At 40.1% G+C, this 16155-nt stretch overlaps 1 protein-coding gene across 1 annotated transcript; it reads left to right on the top strand.

The window, feature by feature from the left end:
* Positions 1 to 2843: 2843 nt before the first annotated feature.
* Positions 2844 to 16104, top strand: ERCC4 (ERCC excision repair 4, endonuclease catalytic subunit). The gene is made up of 11 exons (XM_042828100.1): positions 2844 to 3028; positions 3520 to 3700; positions 6483 to 6678; positions 7987 to 8194; positions 9135 to 9315; positions 9638 to 9766; positions 10346 to 10456; positions 11429 to 12020; positions 12237 to 12329; positions 12833 to 12945; positions 13339 to 16104. Exons 1-11 carry the CDS (start codon positions 2855 to 2857, stop codon positions 14070 to 14072), a joined length of 2712 nt encoding a protein of 903 aa, XP_042684034.1. The 5' UTR covers positions 2844 to 2854; the 3' UTR covers positions 14073 to 16104.
* Positions 16105 to 16155: the final 51 nt, after the last annotated feature.

The raw sequence follows: 16155 nt of genomic DNA, 5'->3' as shown, positions 1-16155 counted from the left end.
TTAGTAAGTTGTCAAAATTAAAATTTTAAAAAACAATTGGCTGCCAAAAAGCATATCTTACGTCGGTTTGTCTTCATTTTTCCATTATATTCATAACGACCAAAACAACCAATAAGCCTACCTCTGGTTATTTGTTCTCTGGCACCACCATACACTTAATCTGCCTATCACATATCATTAACTTGATGAATAAAATAGGTGAATTAATGCATTTTTTAAACGTGTAAGTAAATGGCATTCTTGGGAGTAACAGACTCCGCCAATCTCATGTGATTCATTGGCTTGAAAGTAGCCTACACTTTGTATGCTTTCATCATTTGATGTGGAATTAACCTCCAACAGTTACTCATAATGTTCATTGCATATGTATATAAACGAGTTCTAGTTTTTTTTAAATAAATATAAGTCTTCATTGATAAATAGAGCTATATTAGCAAGTATTCCTCTCAGTATGTTTCTTCTAACCTGTTCTTCCCAACTAGAAAATTATACATCACTCCTGATTCTTACCATACGTAATCCTGTTCCTATACAACTTCTTTCTTGTGTACTTAGGATTTTCTTTTCTTAACATAACTCTAATGTTTCACACACACACACACAAAGACATAGAAATGGAATGTAAGAGTTTAGGTCTAATTTCTGCTCTTCTAAGATAACCCTGACAAATGACAGCCCTCTACTGGTTAATAAATACATTAGCAGAAAAAAATACATCCCACTGTATTTAGTTAAAGTAAATATAGATGGATAGATGGATAACAGAAATAACCCAGCTAATGAAATGCTTCCATTATTATATATATAATTTTATTTTTTACTGCCAGAAAGCATTGTTTCTAATACAGGTAGGCAGTAGTAGGTCAAGGATATGGCTGGATCCTAAATTAACTGGACTTCTCTAGAGAATACTGTAATTCCTCAAAGAAACACCCTTTCATAAAACATTAAAAAAAAAAAGTGATGAATGTTAATGATAATTGTCATGTTATTGTGTAAAAGTTTGGTTTGGGCAGTAAAATCATCAACATCCTAAGACAGAAGAGACCCACGAGAAACAGGTCCAGCTCCTGACTCGAGTCATGGAAGCCACAAGAATGAAATGCCATCCAAGTAAGAATACTATTTTTCTGATACTATTATGTCCCTAAGTGAGCTCTGAATGCTGATTAGCAGCCAGCTAAAAACAAGAACCAATGGATGGCACTTGGCACAGTAACTGACAATGTGATCCGGCTTACAAACTCAAAATTGCTCGGGTATCTGCATAAAAATTCAGAAATAAAGTGTTTGAGAAAACTAAAAATTAGTCCCAATATTTTTATTTACACCACTTGATCCCCATTTTAGATATTTTTATGCTTTGCCAAGTATTTGTACTGCATGTTACAAAGAAAATGATTTATAAAATAGTTTGAAATTTTCCTACATTAAGGTAAAACCACGAAGTGGCAGATTTTAAACTAACGCATAGTAGAGTGCATGGTCATTAGCAACGTTCACCCAACCCATAAGGAGCAGAGGAACATGTTAGCGGCTGGGCGCTCCGTTTTTCCTTACCCACATTAAGGAAAAAAAAAAACAACTACCTACATGCAGAGCACCAAAGCAAAACACGGCAAGTATTTATGGGATTGCACCAGACGGCTGACTCTAGAAACTTGATAAGGGCACTGTATCAGAAGAACCAGTAAGGCTGGAAGGGACCGCGGGGATCCCTCAGCACCAGAGGAAATGGATCCGAACGGCCAACCTGAGCCTCCCGGCACGGCTTACAGCCACAGCTCGTCCTACCGCTGCTACCTGCGAGCAGAGGCCACCCGACTCAGCACAGCCTCCTTTCAGGCACTTGTAGGCAGTGAAAGTAGCCTCACCTCCTACAGATCTAACGATCCCCTCCAGAGCCTCGCAGCGTCCTCTGGGGACGCTCCAGGTCTGGATGATGCTCCGCTCACGGCAGTGCAAGGCGCAGGGCTGAGCGCGGCGCCGAGTGCCACCACCGGGATGGCCTGGGCCTGGTTGGTCACCTGGGCACGCTGCCGGCTCACGTTCAGCAAGAAAAAAACCAAGTACTGGGGAACGTAGTGGGAGTTAACAGCCCTTACACGGAACAGAGGTTCGGAGCACGTGCCGCTCGGCAGGCAGGGAGGCGGGCAGGGCCGGCCCACCATCACCCCACTGAGCCTGCACAGTGCTTCCTGCCAGAGAGCCAGAAAGTTCTGTGTCTTTAACGAAGGTCGGAGACAAGTTTCTCTGTCCTTCACCCACCTGAATTCTGGGGTGCTCCTGAGGAGCTCCCTTAATTTACAGCCGACCGGGAAGAGGCTCTGAAGTCCCTCAGCACTACGGAGCCCTTCCCGAGCCATGCCGAGCGGCCGGGCACGCGCTGAGGTGCGGCTCCGTGCGCGGGAACGCGGGCCGGGCTTCAGTCCGCCTTTGTTGTTTAAGGAACGTAAGTAAGTAGTAACTAAACATAAATAATTCGTATTACAAACTCGAACGACTCCCAGGTCTCACATCTGCAGTCAGTACACCGACCTCATTGTAAGAGAAAGCAAGGGGCTCGGCTCACCTCACTGGGAGCGCCCGGGGGCGGTTTGAGGACAGCTGAGTGCCCGCCCACCTCATTTTCCACACCGGCGGCTCCTGCCTGGGCCGAGCAGGGCAGGACGCGGGGCACCGGCACCGGCACCGGCACCGCCGCCGCCGCTCCGCGTGAGGGGGCCGTGCTCCAGGCGGGAGGACCGCGCGCTCCGCCCGGCAGAGGGCGCCGCCGAGCGCCGCTCGCCTCGCAGCTCCTGGCGCGGGCGCTCGGCTCGCGCGCAGGCGCTGCCGCAACGGTCGCGGGGCGGCGATGGCGGCTCTGCTGGAGCACGAGAGCCAGATCTTCCTGGACCTGTTCCATCAGGACGGGCTCGTGGTCTGCGCCCGCGGGCTCGGCATCGATCGCTTGCTGCTGCGCTTCCTCCGCCTTTACTGCGAGCCCGCCAGCCTGGTGCTGGTGCTGAACACGAGCGCCGCCGAGGAGGTAAGCGCGACTCCGTGCGTTCCGCAGGGAGCGGGGCGGGCCGGAACCGGCAGGGGCTGCGGACTTCGAGGTGAAGTTCGGCGCCGTGGCCGCCCTGCCGTAGCTGCCTTTGGCAGCGGCGCTCCCTTCCCGATTCTTACCGCCTGTAAGGCGGTATTAAAATCGCCCGTGCTCTTCAGAAGTGCTGTAAGTACTGTAATGACGCAGGGGAGAACTGGTTGCCAAAAGTTCCAGAGCGCCGACGTGCCGCGGGTCGCATTTACGGCCCGTGTGTCTGCTACTGCGAATGTGCGGGGCTGTCACCCGAACAAGGCTGGTGCTTAACCGCTATAGCCACAAGAAACGGAATCACAGCTCTCTGTGGGTAGCATCTCACGTTGCCGTGTTTTCAATTGGTTTGGGGCCGTTTTTCCAAATAAATGGAACGTGTGTAATTGAGATTCTCTTCACATCTGTAATGAAGTTCTGTGTTCTCACCGTGCCTGCTGTAGGAGTACTTCATTGACCAGCTGCGGTCGGATGGAGTTGTGCACCTTCCTCGGCGCGTCACCAATGAGATCCCCAGCAATGCCCGCTATGAGTTCTACACGCAAGGGGGGGTTCTCTTTGCAACCAGCAGAATCCTCGTGGTCGACTTCCTTACCAACAGAATTCCTGCAAACCTCATCACTGGTGAGAGCTTACTGAAATAAATGGATGACTGTTCTGTTGAAAAATACATAAAGCTTAACTCTGTATAGAGTCCTATTAATGGTGTTCAGGTTAAAGAATTATTTCTTTAAGAAGGCTTAGGTGAAAGGCACAAATATGTAGTTCCTTCCTTTTTTCTTTTAATGGTCGTCACAGAATCACAGGGGCTGGAGGAGATTTCAAGAGATCATGGAGTCCAATCCCCTGCTAAAGCAGGTCCTTGCAAGAGGTCACACTTGTTTGCTTTGTTTAATCACACAACACTCACATTCCTTTTAGATAGTGGATAATGCATCCGTATGGATTTTGATATCAGTAACCACTTGGAAAACAATCACTGGTTAAATTGCCATTGATGTAAGAAACAGAAGCATTCATACTGCCTGCATCGCTTCCCAAGTAGAAAAATTGTCTGCGCCTGGTGAAATAGCATCTAGAATACTCTCAGAACACAGCCTGTGATTGAAACGGATTGCTAGTGTGTGTGGTTGATAAGCATGCAGTTTTTTGCTTCAATGAATTCCTCATGACAACTTTTCCCATCAAGTGAAATAACAGTACCTAACTAATGTTCCTCTTGTAACACCTTACATGCTTTCTATTATTAAATAACAATGTTCTAAAGATTTTTAGAAATACCTTGAGACCTCCTGTTGTTGTATAGAACTTGTGCATGCTTGTTTTCCCATGTTCTGTTCCCTTTCTTTCCCTGCTTGTCTTTATATTCTTGTGTAAGGTGGAAGTCCTCTTAAAGCCCACACAGCTAGTAAAACAGATATTAAGAGCCAGGTATACAGGAATATTTCAGTGTTATCGAATGTTAACATTTTAATAATGGCTGAATGTGACTGAGTATTGAAAGCTAATGTGTGTGCAAGTTTTTGCTTCAGAAATTCTCATTTAGTCAGTGTATGAGATGTTCTAATCTGTGAAACTTTTTAAACAGTTTTCGTGCTACAGCCAGAGGACACCACGTTCTGTTCTGTTATTTCTAGGTTAAAAAAAAAAAGTAAAGTTTTGAGACACCCTACTTTGGGTTCTGTGTGGATGAAAAGAAGAAACACATTAGAGACTTAAAAAATCAAGAGCCTCCTGACCTGAAATGACCTGTGGATGCCCCGTCCCTGGAGGTGTTCAAGGCCAGGTTGGATGAGGCTCTGGGCAGCCTGGTCTAATATTAAATGTGGAGGTTGGTGGCCCTGCATCTAGCAGGGGGGTTGGAGATTCGTGATCCTTGAGGTCCCTTCCAACCCTGGCCATTCTGTGACCTAGAGTTGTCGCACTCCCCGTAGTGCCACCAGAGGTCAGTGTGACAGCAGCTTTAGCTGAAACGTTCTGTCAGAAACATACTGCCTGTATGTCAGACGCTGCAAAGTCAGCAGAAATTTGTTTCTTGGGCGATTAACGTAGGAAAAAAAATACAGTAAAGTGTTTCAAAGAGATGCGGCATGTCAAAATGAATGAAGAAAGTTGTTATGAAAGTTAGACTCATTTTAAGTCTGTCAGCTTACTGAGGCGTGCAATGAGAGCTTTACTGTTTGATGTCTTTAGCTTCCATTTTAGGAAGATGTTTATTATCTGTTTATTATATTGTTATATAATGATTATTATATAATATAATGTTATGTTATATAATGTGATATTATATAATAATATAATGTTTATTATATTATTATGTTTATTAATGGAAGCTGTGAACAGATAAGAAATATCAGGTAGGCCTCTCCTCACAGGGGGAGAGTGGGAAAAACACAGCATGCTGTAAGTCTTGGGGTTAACAAGTCTTGGCTGAGTGAAATATAAATCCCAAAAGTGTTTGCCTGAAAGGCTTAAGGCAGTTTCACTATCATTTCATTTCTCTGTGCTAAAATGCATATGATAGTTATTTCCCAATGCTCATAGCCCTAAATAAAGTTGCTGGCGTAGCCGTTGAATTGGAAATCCTTTCTGTCCACAATTGTGAATATCAATATCAGAAGGATGGGAAATAGCACAGAAAATGTTTTCAAAAGTTCTTTGAGAATAGTTCAAGTTTTTTGATAATCAAAGAAACACATTCAACAAGTCTATGATTACAGAACTTCTGTAATAAAAGAGTTCAGATATCAAATTTGCTCTGTGGTGATACTGCGTTACATCTTGCATTCAGTCTTCCTCCCTTTGAAAGTCCCAAGTCCAAGTTTTGTTTGAAGAATGAAGCACTGTGGAAGCTACTGAGTCCTGCTACTTGAGCACAGGATTTTTTTGCTAAGGATCATCATTAACCCAGCTCTGTAACTGGGAGGCTCTGTGGTACTGAAAACAAGGAGTTGTGAGGTTTCAGGAGAGGGACTGACTTTTTTATGCGGGCGAGCAGCGATAGGACAAAGGGGAACAGCTTTAAACTGAAAGAGGAGAGATTTTGGTTACATGTCAGTGGGAAATTTTCAGTCAGAGGGTGGTGAGCTGCTGGCACAGGCTGCCCAAAGAAGCTATGGATCCCCAGCCCTGGAGGTGTTTGAGGCCAGGTGGGATGGGCCCTGGGCAGCCTGAGCTGGTGGGGGGCAGAACTGCCCATGGCCAGGGGGCTGCAGTTTGATGATCTTTGAGGTCATTTCTAACCCAAGCTATTTTATGAACTCCTGTACGTTTGTTTGACATCATTTTAGAAGACTGAAATTGTACTTTAACAAAAGCAGAACAGTAAGACAAACTTGAGGAAAATATATAACTTTTTCAGTCTTTCTTTACTATTTTTTAACTTGAACACCATTTATTTTCCCAGGTGTCTTGGTATACAAAGCACATAGAATCATTGAGTCTTGTCAGGAATCATTTATACTGCGACTTTATCGCCAAAAAAACAAGGAAGGCTTCATTAAAGCTTTTACAGATAATGCGGTTGCATTTAACACTGGTTTTTGCCAAGTGGAAAGAGTGATGAGAAACCTTTTTGTCAGGAAACTTTACCTGTGGCCAAGGTAAGGTACCTCTTTACTACACTGAACTTAAAATTACTGTGATTGCTACCGTGGACTTCTAACAGAATGAATTTTATGTAGTCACACTGCTAATCTGTATTTGTATTCACAAGCTCATTTCACTCATTTATTGGCAGAAGTTATATTAAAGATGATAAATTTCTCGAGGTATTTTTGAGAATAGACTCAAGTTAAATCTATAAGAAGCAGAACCTTACAGTATAACCATCCTTCTAGCCAGTAGAAATCATAGTAGATAGTGATATTTATAATAGTTTAAGAAAAGTGTAATTTGTTGAAGGTCGTCTTGAAGCCATGAAGTAACAGGAATACCATCTTGCAATGCTGCCATGCACGGGAGGATTTGTTTCCAATCGTGAAGAAGCTCCATGATTATCTCTGTGTTTTATTGGTTTGTGTTTGATCAGTTGTTGGTTGTTTTTTTTTTGTAATCTTCCTCTATACGTATGTAATCTACGAGGAAGATTTCTAGATAACTGTTAGAAATTAAGTTGCCAAGCCTGTGGCATGCATTTCAGGAGCAGTAGCGCAGACACAGTTGGTCAGTTCAGCTGATCAGCCATCAGTGCCTTGGGCAGGGGGTATGCATAACTGCTCCTTCTGTCCAGTCTAGAATGTGTTTCACACCATCTCGTGTTCTCATGCTCTGCACTGTAAACTCAGAATTTTAAGTTTTCCTTTTAGCATTACAGAGAAATAGAAATGGACATAGCCAGGGTAGGAAAGGTTGAACACAAACTCTGAATTTTCTTCCTTGGCTTCTGAGCTATGGAGAGACCTGAGGGTAGTAGTATTCTTTGTAGTCTTCTGTTAAAATCAGCTAGCACCCACATAGCAATGGCTTCGCTGTTACAACACAGCCCCTATAGCCAAGGGCCTACTGCTTATTATTCAAAGCTAAGGATATCACAGTGTTTGCCAGCAGATCCATGTGAGTCCAAAGGGTTTATGAGACCATTACAGTTTCCTCTTTACGACATCTTTTGTTTTTACTTTAGGATTTGTTGCCTGCAGTAATGATGTGGAATCTAGTGCAGTAATTCTCTGGGGATCAGTCACCAGTGCTGTGGGCTCATATGAGGATGAAAACAAGTCATAGTTGGGGAATCATCAGGTGGTTTATGAGACTATTCATCAAGACTGTAGTCTTTGCTTCTGTAGAGTTATGATTTGCATTTAGCTTGTTTACACTTAAGTCAGTTGTAACTTTTGTTTGTATGAACTTTTTTGAATTATGGTGTCAAGCAAAATATTTATTTAAATATTAATAAGCTGTTTTCCTTGTAGATTTCATATAGCAGTGAACTCATTTTTAGAGAAGCATAAACCTGAAGTGGTGGAAATACACGTGTCAATGACCCCTAGTATGCTTGCTATCCAGACCTCAATCCTGGACATTTTGAATGCGTGTCTGAGAGAACTGAAGCGTTACAATCCAGCTCTTGAAGTAGAAGATCTATCTTTAGAAAATGCTCTTGGTAAAGCTTTTGACAAGGTAATCATTTTGATTGTTTTGCTGCGTCTTGTAAAGGGATTCCTTTTAAATCCTCAAACAGTTTGGTGTGCAAACAAAAACATTGTAAAATAATGAAATTACCAGCAGGTGATGTTACAGTTTGCCAGTAGGATTTTTGGTGAATTGTCCTCATTGTTCTTACTTCATTTGGCAAGTTCCTACATCAAAAACATTCTGATTGATGCTATAATAATAGAGGTGGGCATGCCGTATTCTCACCTTCTTTCCGTGCCCAATTTTTCTCTTGAATTTCCTACCAGCATTTTCTATTTTCTTTATTAGATGAAGCATGATCTATAACAGACAACACACACATGCATGCAGCTGTTGTATTTTTAACCATCGTATATTTGAATTAACTGTGTGTGTGATGGTGTTACTGGCAGGTCTGCATACTTATGTATACTTTCTGTAGGGTAAAATCATACATTTCAACATTTGCCTATTAACTGTAATCTCATTTTGACATGAAATGTTGTGTACTTTAGAAAATCTGAAGGCATTTCTGCATTGTATTCATCTTATGTTAAAAATTAAATGACATTACAGTGACTTCTACTTTACCTAAACAATCTTAAATACTACGGGCAGAGGCCAATGAAATACGTATTTATGCATATGTATATAGAATATTAAATATAAATATAGAATATGTATATTATATTTTTATATATTTGAATACATATATATTAATACTTATAGTACCAAATTTTAAAAACGGGAAAGAAGATATGTACTGAGCACATTAAATTATATATAACTGCTAATTGTTAAACAGCCTAAGTTTTTTGAATTTTTGAATTTTTTATGTTAAAAAAAATCTATATTACAGGTGTTTGGGTTTTTCTTTAAAGGCATTCCTACCTTGATTAGTATAGTAGATATTTGATGTCTTGAACTTTCCAATTTATATTTCTAGACAATACGTCACTATTTAGATCCTCTTTGGCATCAGCTCGGAGCTAAGACAAAATCTTTGGTCCAGGATTTGAAGATTCTGCGTACTTTGCTACAGTATCTAACTCAGTATGATTGTGTCACTTTCCTTAATCTTCTGGAGTCACTGAAAGCAAGTGAAAAAGCTTTTGGTGAGAATTCAGGTACGCACTGAGTACAAGTTAATGCATGAAGTAGTGAGCTGCTGATTCTTCTAGTCAACATTCCCAAACATACGAAGGTATCCAGTTAGGTTTTATATAACTGGCCATAAGGACGTAGGTTTTTATTGACGCATAATGCTTTCATCTGCCCACATAACTGCTGTTACTTAAGTGTGAGATTTGTATTGTATTTCAGCCTTTTGTTCAGCTAGTAGTTAGTGAGCAGGTAGTGCAGGTTGTGCAGCTAATCCAGAGAAGAGACGTGGGCTCTTGGAAAGGTCTGAAGCATGTACATTTCATGTCATTTTCCTTTTGTCTTTAGGTTGGCTGTTTCTTGACTCCAGTACTTCCATGTTTGTAAATGCTCGAGCCAGAGTTTATCGCATTGCAGATGAGAAACTGAATCAGAAAGGCAAAGTCTCTGAAAACAGAGATGTAAAGAAGGAAAATGGTACTCATCATTCCTAATTTTAAATTGGAGAGTGTCACATGATTTTGAACAGTCTGCATATTCTTATTTGTGCTGTGGTTATCAATACATGGGTCTTACACAGCTCTAGACTAAATCAGCGACGTAAGACATCAAGGCACAATCTTTGCTCAAAAAGCATGTAATAAAAGCCAGAAAGATTCTTCTCACCTTACTCGCCTAATCATTAGGAGAGCTTGTATGGGATTGTTCTTGAATTGCATAAGTATTCAATTTGATCTTCTTCATTTCATTTGAAGGGATGAGAAGCTGCCATTATTTTAATTTAAAATACATAGATACATATTCAAGAATTTCAGAATTGAAGGACAAGTGAACACTTCAACTTTTTGTTTCATTAAAGCATTTTTCCCTATTTTAAATGTTAATAATTTTAATGAGTATTCTTGAGCCCCACCATTATAACAAGTTGCATATGTAGGCTACTGATTATTGTGCTTGCCAACAGCTATCATGCTATGACATTGAACCATTAATTTAAAGTTATGAAGAGTATTTTGTCTTGTAAGAGCTGCTATGTTCAATTGTGTTTTGTTTCAGAACTGAAAAGGGAATTGGTTCTAGAAAGTAACCCAAAATGGGAAGCTTTGAGAGAGGTATTGAATGAGATTGAAAATGAGAATAAGAACAGTGAAGACCTCGGTGGTCCAGGTGAGAGGATATTAAATTATTTTAATAGTTTTAAATATAGTAATTTGTGAACTTAAGACAAAGTGTTTATGTAGAAGTATTTGGTTGTAAAGCTACTACAAAAACTTTACACATGAAAATGTGATTTTTCCCAGAACAGAATCAAACCAAAAGCTGAAGGTGGCCACCAGTGGTTTGTGTTTGTGCTTCCATTTGATGGAACCAGATGACTTCTCTACCACTGTAACCTTGGGCTGGCACCTAATCTCCATAACAATTCCATAGTTGTCTCGCTGTTATCTCTTACCCAGTGTGTTTCTAACTCCTTTTCTGCTTTTCCTGTTACAGGATTTTTTTAATCCCCTTAAATTTCACCAAGTTTTATTTTAGGAAATTGTGAGGATAAAAAAGTGCTCTTTTCTCCCACCCACAGTGTTCTGGCTGTGGATAAGAACTGGCTCTCTCACCTAGTGCTGTAGGAGTTTATCTGAGTCAGCTAGCAGAGAATTGTTATTTAGGGCCCACAGCTGTCAGTAATACTGTGTGAAACACGTATTTTTTAGAATCCGTGACAAAGATGACAGAGGCTGAAAACTAGAGCAGTCCCAATTAAGTGGTCTTATTCTGCATTAAAAAATAATTTTTTGTTTATTTATTTATTTTACATAAAAGTTGTCTGCTTCAGTATATAGTACCTCTGCTTTCTTTCAAATGATTAAAAGAAAAGAACTGATTTAGGTGGTGTGAGAATAAGGAATGCTGAACTTCCATTAACCTTCTCTGATCTAGTTTGGTACAAAATGTGGTGTAATTCAGACTTCCTCTAAGTCCACAGCAACTGTGACCACCAAGTGTAAAGGCATTTGGCAGGCATGCTTCTAGGATCATTAAAAATACTTTATTTGCTCGAGATGTCTTGTGGCTGGGTAAAAGGAATTACGGTGTATTACAACATTACAAGATTGCAAATGTGATGTTGTTTCTTGACTGCAGGGCAAGTTCTTATTTGTGCCAGTGATGACCGAGCTTGTGCACAGCTCAGGGAATACATAACCGATGGGGCAGAAGCCTTTTTAATGAGACTGTATAATAAAACACTTGGAAAGGATGAGAAAGCCGGAGAAGTGTGGATTAAGGACAGAAAAGTGGTCAAGTCCAAAGGAAATGCCAGACCAGACATGGGACCTCAAGCCAAAAAAGCCAAACTCCCTACTTGTTCAAAACAAAACAAACACAAAAAGCAGCATGACCAAACTATAGTCCAAATGATGGGGAAAACTGAGGAGGAAAACAGAGAGGAGTTGGATGTGGAGGACAACAAGGAATTAAATGGAAGCCAAGAAGGCAGTGTTGAAGAGACCATTCCTGAAGATTTCCCTGTGAACTTACCCTCAGATTCTTACTATGGTATTTTCAAAAACCCACTCACAATTATTCATCCGCTGCAGGGCTGCAGTGATCCCTATGCTCTCACTCGAGTGCTGCATGAAGTAGAGCCAAGATATGTTGTACTGTATGATGCAGAACTAACTTTTGTTCGGCAGCTGGAAATCTACAAGGCAAGCAGACCCGGGAAGCCTCTGAGGCAAGTTGACTTGGTGCTAGTCAAGAACGTAGTTGGTCAAATTTTTATCTTAAAAGAAAAATAAAATCTACTGCACGCTTCAGGCAATCCACTCTGGTTGAACCCCAAAGTTTCAGTAAGAACAAATGATGTTGATAAATGAGGGAAAATGGGATATACATTTTTCAGGCAGTTACTAATCTTAAATGTCATCTTTTTTTCCCTCCAAACCTGTAGGGTTTATTTCCTCATCTATGGAAGCTCAACAGAAGAACAGCGCTATCTCACAGCCCTGAGAAAAGAGAAGGAGGCCTTTGAAAAACTAATTCGGTAACAATTAGTTTAATATCTACATTACTAACTTTTCACATCGTTTCCTTTTGTGCTTGTATTTTAAATGGTGAAGTTTTTAACCATGAGAAGACTTTAAATAAGCTACTCAACACACCTGGTATTTTTACTTAATTGTCTATGAATTTCATATTGGAAACTTTTTTTGTCTGTAGCTAACACTCTTGTAAGATATTTCTAAGGTTTTCATAACTTAAGTAGTACTCAGGAACAAAACAATAATTTCCTTTGACGTTGACTTCTCACCAGCTTATACTTCTAGTAATTAGTTCTTTTGTTTCATACCCTCTAAAAAATTCTAAAAATAAAAAGACACTTGGAAGTGCTAAAAATTGAGAATAAAAGTCTAGAATCTGGATTGCAGGTTTTCAATTAGCATTCAGCTCTACGTAATTTTGCATCTTGCTGAACAATATTAATGTATATTAATCTATTGACATTTAACTGCAATTTTTAGTGATTCTTGGTTTATGAATCCTTAGAGAAAGGGCCAGTATGGTTGTTCCTGAAGAAAGAGAAGGAAGAGATGAGACAAACCTAGACCTAGTAAGAGATGTTAAGCCTGCCTCTGCTTCCACTGACACACGCAAAGCAGGTGAGCAGTTCCCAAAGTTAAGCTGTGAAAAAGACCTGTAGCCTTCTGTGGTTGAACATCATCCAAACGTGTGGGTGGGTGACTTTTGAACACCGATTCTGCAGTCCTGATGGGGAACAAATAGTGTCTGCCCTAGTCCATCTCTCAGTCTTGTCTGTGAAAGAACAATGAATTACGTTTTCCTTTGAAAAGAAACTATAGCTTAATTAGTGTTTTACCATCAAGATGAGGTAACATCTGGACTATTTCTGGACAGCCTGTGGATTATGAGACCAGCATTGCCTGTAGTGAGGTGGAGAGAAATAAAAACAGTGCTTCCATTATGGAATGCACTTCAGAGAAGGTAGAGTTGGAGGTCATGAGTACAGGTTAACTATTTGTTTTGCTCTTCAGGTGGACAGGCACAGACATCTGCCCAACAGACTGTAATAGTGGACATGCGGGAATTTCGTAGTGAGCTTCCTTCGCTGATTCATCGTCGTGGCATTGACATTGAGCCTGTTACTTTGGAAGTTGGAGATTACATTTTAACTCCTGATATCTGTGTCGAGCGGAAAAGTATCAGCGATCTCATTGGTTCCTTAAATAATGGAAGATTGTACACGCAGTGCATTTCTATGTCACGTTACTATAAGCGGCCAATTCTTCTGATCGAATTTGATCCTAACAAACCTTTCTCCTTGATTCCACAAGGGTCCCTGCGCCAGGAGATTTCCAGTAGTGATGTTACTTCTAAACTGACCCTTCTCACACTCCATTTCCCCAAGTTACGTATCCTGTGGTGCCCCTCACCCCACGCTACTGCTGAACTGTTTGAAGAGTTAAAACAAAACCGCCCGCAGCCTGACGCAGAAACTGCAATGGCGGTCACAGCAGATTCTGAAACTCTGCCTGAGTCGGACAAGTATAACCCTGGTCCTCAGGACTTCCTATTAAAAATGCCAGGTGTTAATGCAAAAAACTGCCACGCCTTAATGAACCATGTGAAAAGCATTGCTGAGCTGGTGACACTGCCGAAGGACAAACTCTGTGAAATTTTGGGCAATGCTGCCAATGCCACACAACTCTTTGACTTTATTCACATGACCTACAAGGAGGCAATATCTAAAGAAAAAAACAAAAGATGACTAATGGGACTGACCAGCATATCTTGTAGATAAGCTTTTCTTGCAGGGTCCTGTGGCAAGGTACGTGAAATGTTTTAAGAAATGCCCTCTAAAATAAGCAGCTGTTTCCTGCTAATGCTGTTCCATCAGGTTTAATATCTGAGCTAGTTATTACTGAAGGCAGGTTTCATGAGGAAAATTTTTAATCCAGAAATGCAAATGATTTTTATTTCTATAGCACTTTAACAAATTTTATAATAACACTGAATGAACTAAATTCTTCATCAAACCCGTTAAAGGTAAATGCTAAGTCTTACTGATAGAGATGTTTCCTTTTGAAAGGTATGTCTTCTTAAAGCTAAAAGCTCTTTCACCTCATTTACTTGAAAGTAAAATATAGGTTTACCATTGGGACTATTCTTTTAGGAGAGAGGTGTCTTCTCTCATATAATGTGATGGCTTTCTAGGTAAGGCTTTCCAAAAGTATTAACAGTTCTTCCAATATTGTTGTCTTTCCATATCCTATTGCACTTGTATTTTTATGTCTTAAGTAGAACATCTGTCAGTGAATTCAGTAAAGTTGGTGTTACCTAGAAGATATCTTAGCATTTGGTGCAGCATAAAGCAGAGAGGAAATAGGATTATTTTGATAGTTTATGAATGCTTACGTTGTTAAAAACCACTTGGCTTTGATGTGACAGCCGTGCAGCAAACTGCAATTGCCAAAAAGATTGATCATTACCAATCTCTCACTACATGCTAATGTATTCACATTAGCTGTTTACAAACTATTACCTGTAAAGACTTGCATGTGTATACTTTAAAATTTTAATGACAGATTTATGTGCTCTCACAATTAAACAAGAAGTTATTAGTTTTCTGTTCGGGCTCAGTAAAGACCATATGTGCAATTTCAGATTTAATGGTTTGCTGTGCATTTGAAATATAAGTTACTAACTTGTTAATTTACAGTCTGAGCTGTGAGATTTTGAAAATGATCATTTTTTTCTGCAGATGCAAATTTCACCAATAAGAAGATCCATAACAAAATTAGAATTCATTAATTTAAAAAATAAATTATTCTAACCCTACATACCTCTTGCTTCTGATTTCCCTGAGATCAGAACGTTTTTGGTTTTAGTGTGTAGCTAAGATTAGGATTTCTATTGCTGGACGTGCTGCTTTTTTCACTTGGTATAAAAGTCCTTCCGTGAGGCATTTGGTTATTCAGAGCAATAAGGCCAGAAATGTTCTGCATAGAGAATGCCTGAACAGTGGTGCTAGGATACCAGAAAGCTGAACGACAAATATAATTGTCCTAGATGTGTGTCCTAAGGAACTTGGCTCAAAAAAGTGGATTTGAACATTTGGAAACACGTACTTCACTAAGATCTGAAACAAACTGGGATTTTTGCTGGTTTTGGCAGTTCTGACATGCAGGATTCCACGTCAGCTTTGTCAGTATTTTTTTTCCTTAGGTTTGTGTAAGGTGAAAATAAAGGTTATGTGAAGATGTTGTAATGCCTTTGCTGCATTATATGCTAGATCAAAGTCAGTCATGCAATGCAATCAAATAATATATGTATATATTATTTAATCAATGTTGTTTTAGCAGAATTTTTGTAACTATTTTCTAGTGTTTTCTATTCAGTGTTTCTCTTTAATATACACTGCAGTTATTGTTGTGTGGCTTTCCTTCTTTTGTCTGGATATCTTTATGAGGTTTGGTTACAGTCTAGGTTATAATAATCTCTGAATGCACGTTAGTAGTTTGTCCTTCTGAAGCAATAGTAACTGTTAAGAAAGGTGGGAGATGTCTCACGTCGTGCAACCACCTGAAGTTGAAGTAACAAAGCCAAGGCATCACACTTCACCTACGTGCAGCCAAAAAAAAACATGGGAAAATGAAGAAAATCCTTTGGATGCATTCTCTGACCTTGCCGTGTTCTTTAGCTTTCTTTCACCAAAAGTAATGAATTTTCTGTATCTTGTCATTGCTTGACTCTTAATTTTGTTCTTTTTTATTTAAGAATAAAAGTCAATATGTGAAATATTTATGTTCTATATGCTTTGTGGATGAGTATGTTGCGTTACCAAAGTGCTT

This window comes from Centrocercus urophasianus, unplaced genomic scaffold (genome assembly GCF_019232065.1).
Source record: "Centrocercus urophasianus isolate 14NV4802_14NV808 unplaced genomic scaffold, USGS_Curo_1.0 seq_29, whole genome shotgun sequence".
Lineage (NCBI taxonomy): Eukaryota > Metazoa > Chordata > Aves > Galliformes > Phasianidae > Centrocercus > Centrocercus urophasianus.
The sequence above is the reverse complement of the archived record's forward strand: the minus strand, read 5'-3'. Positions and strand labels throughout refer to the sequence as shown.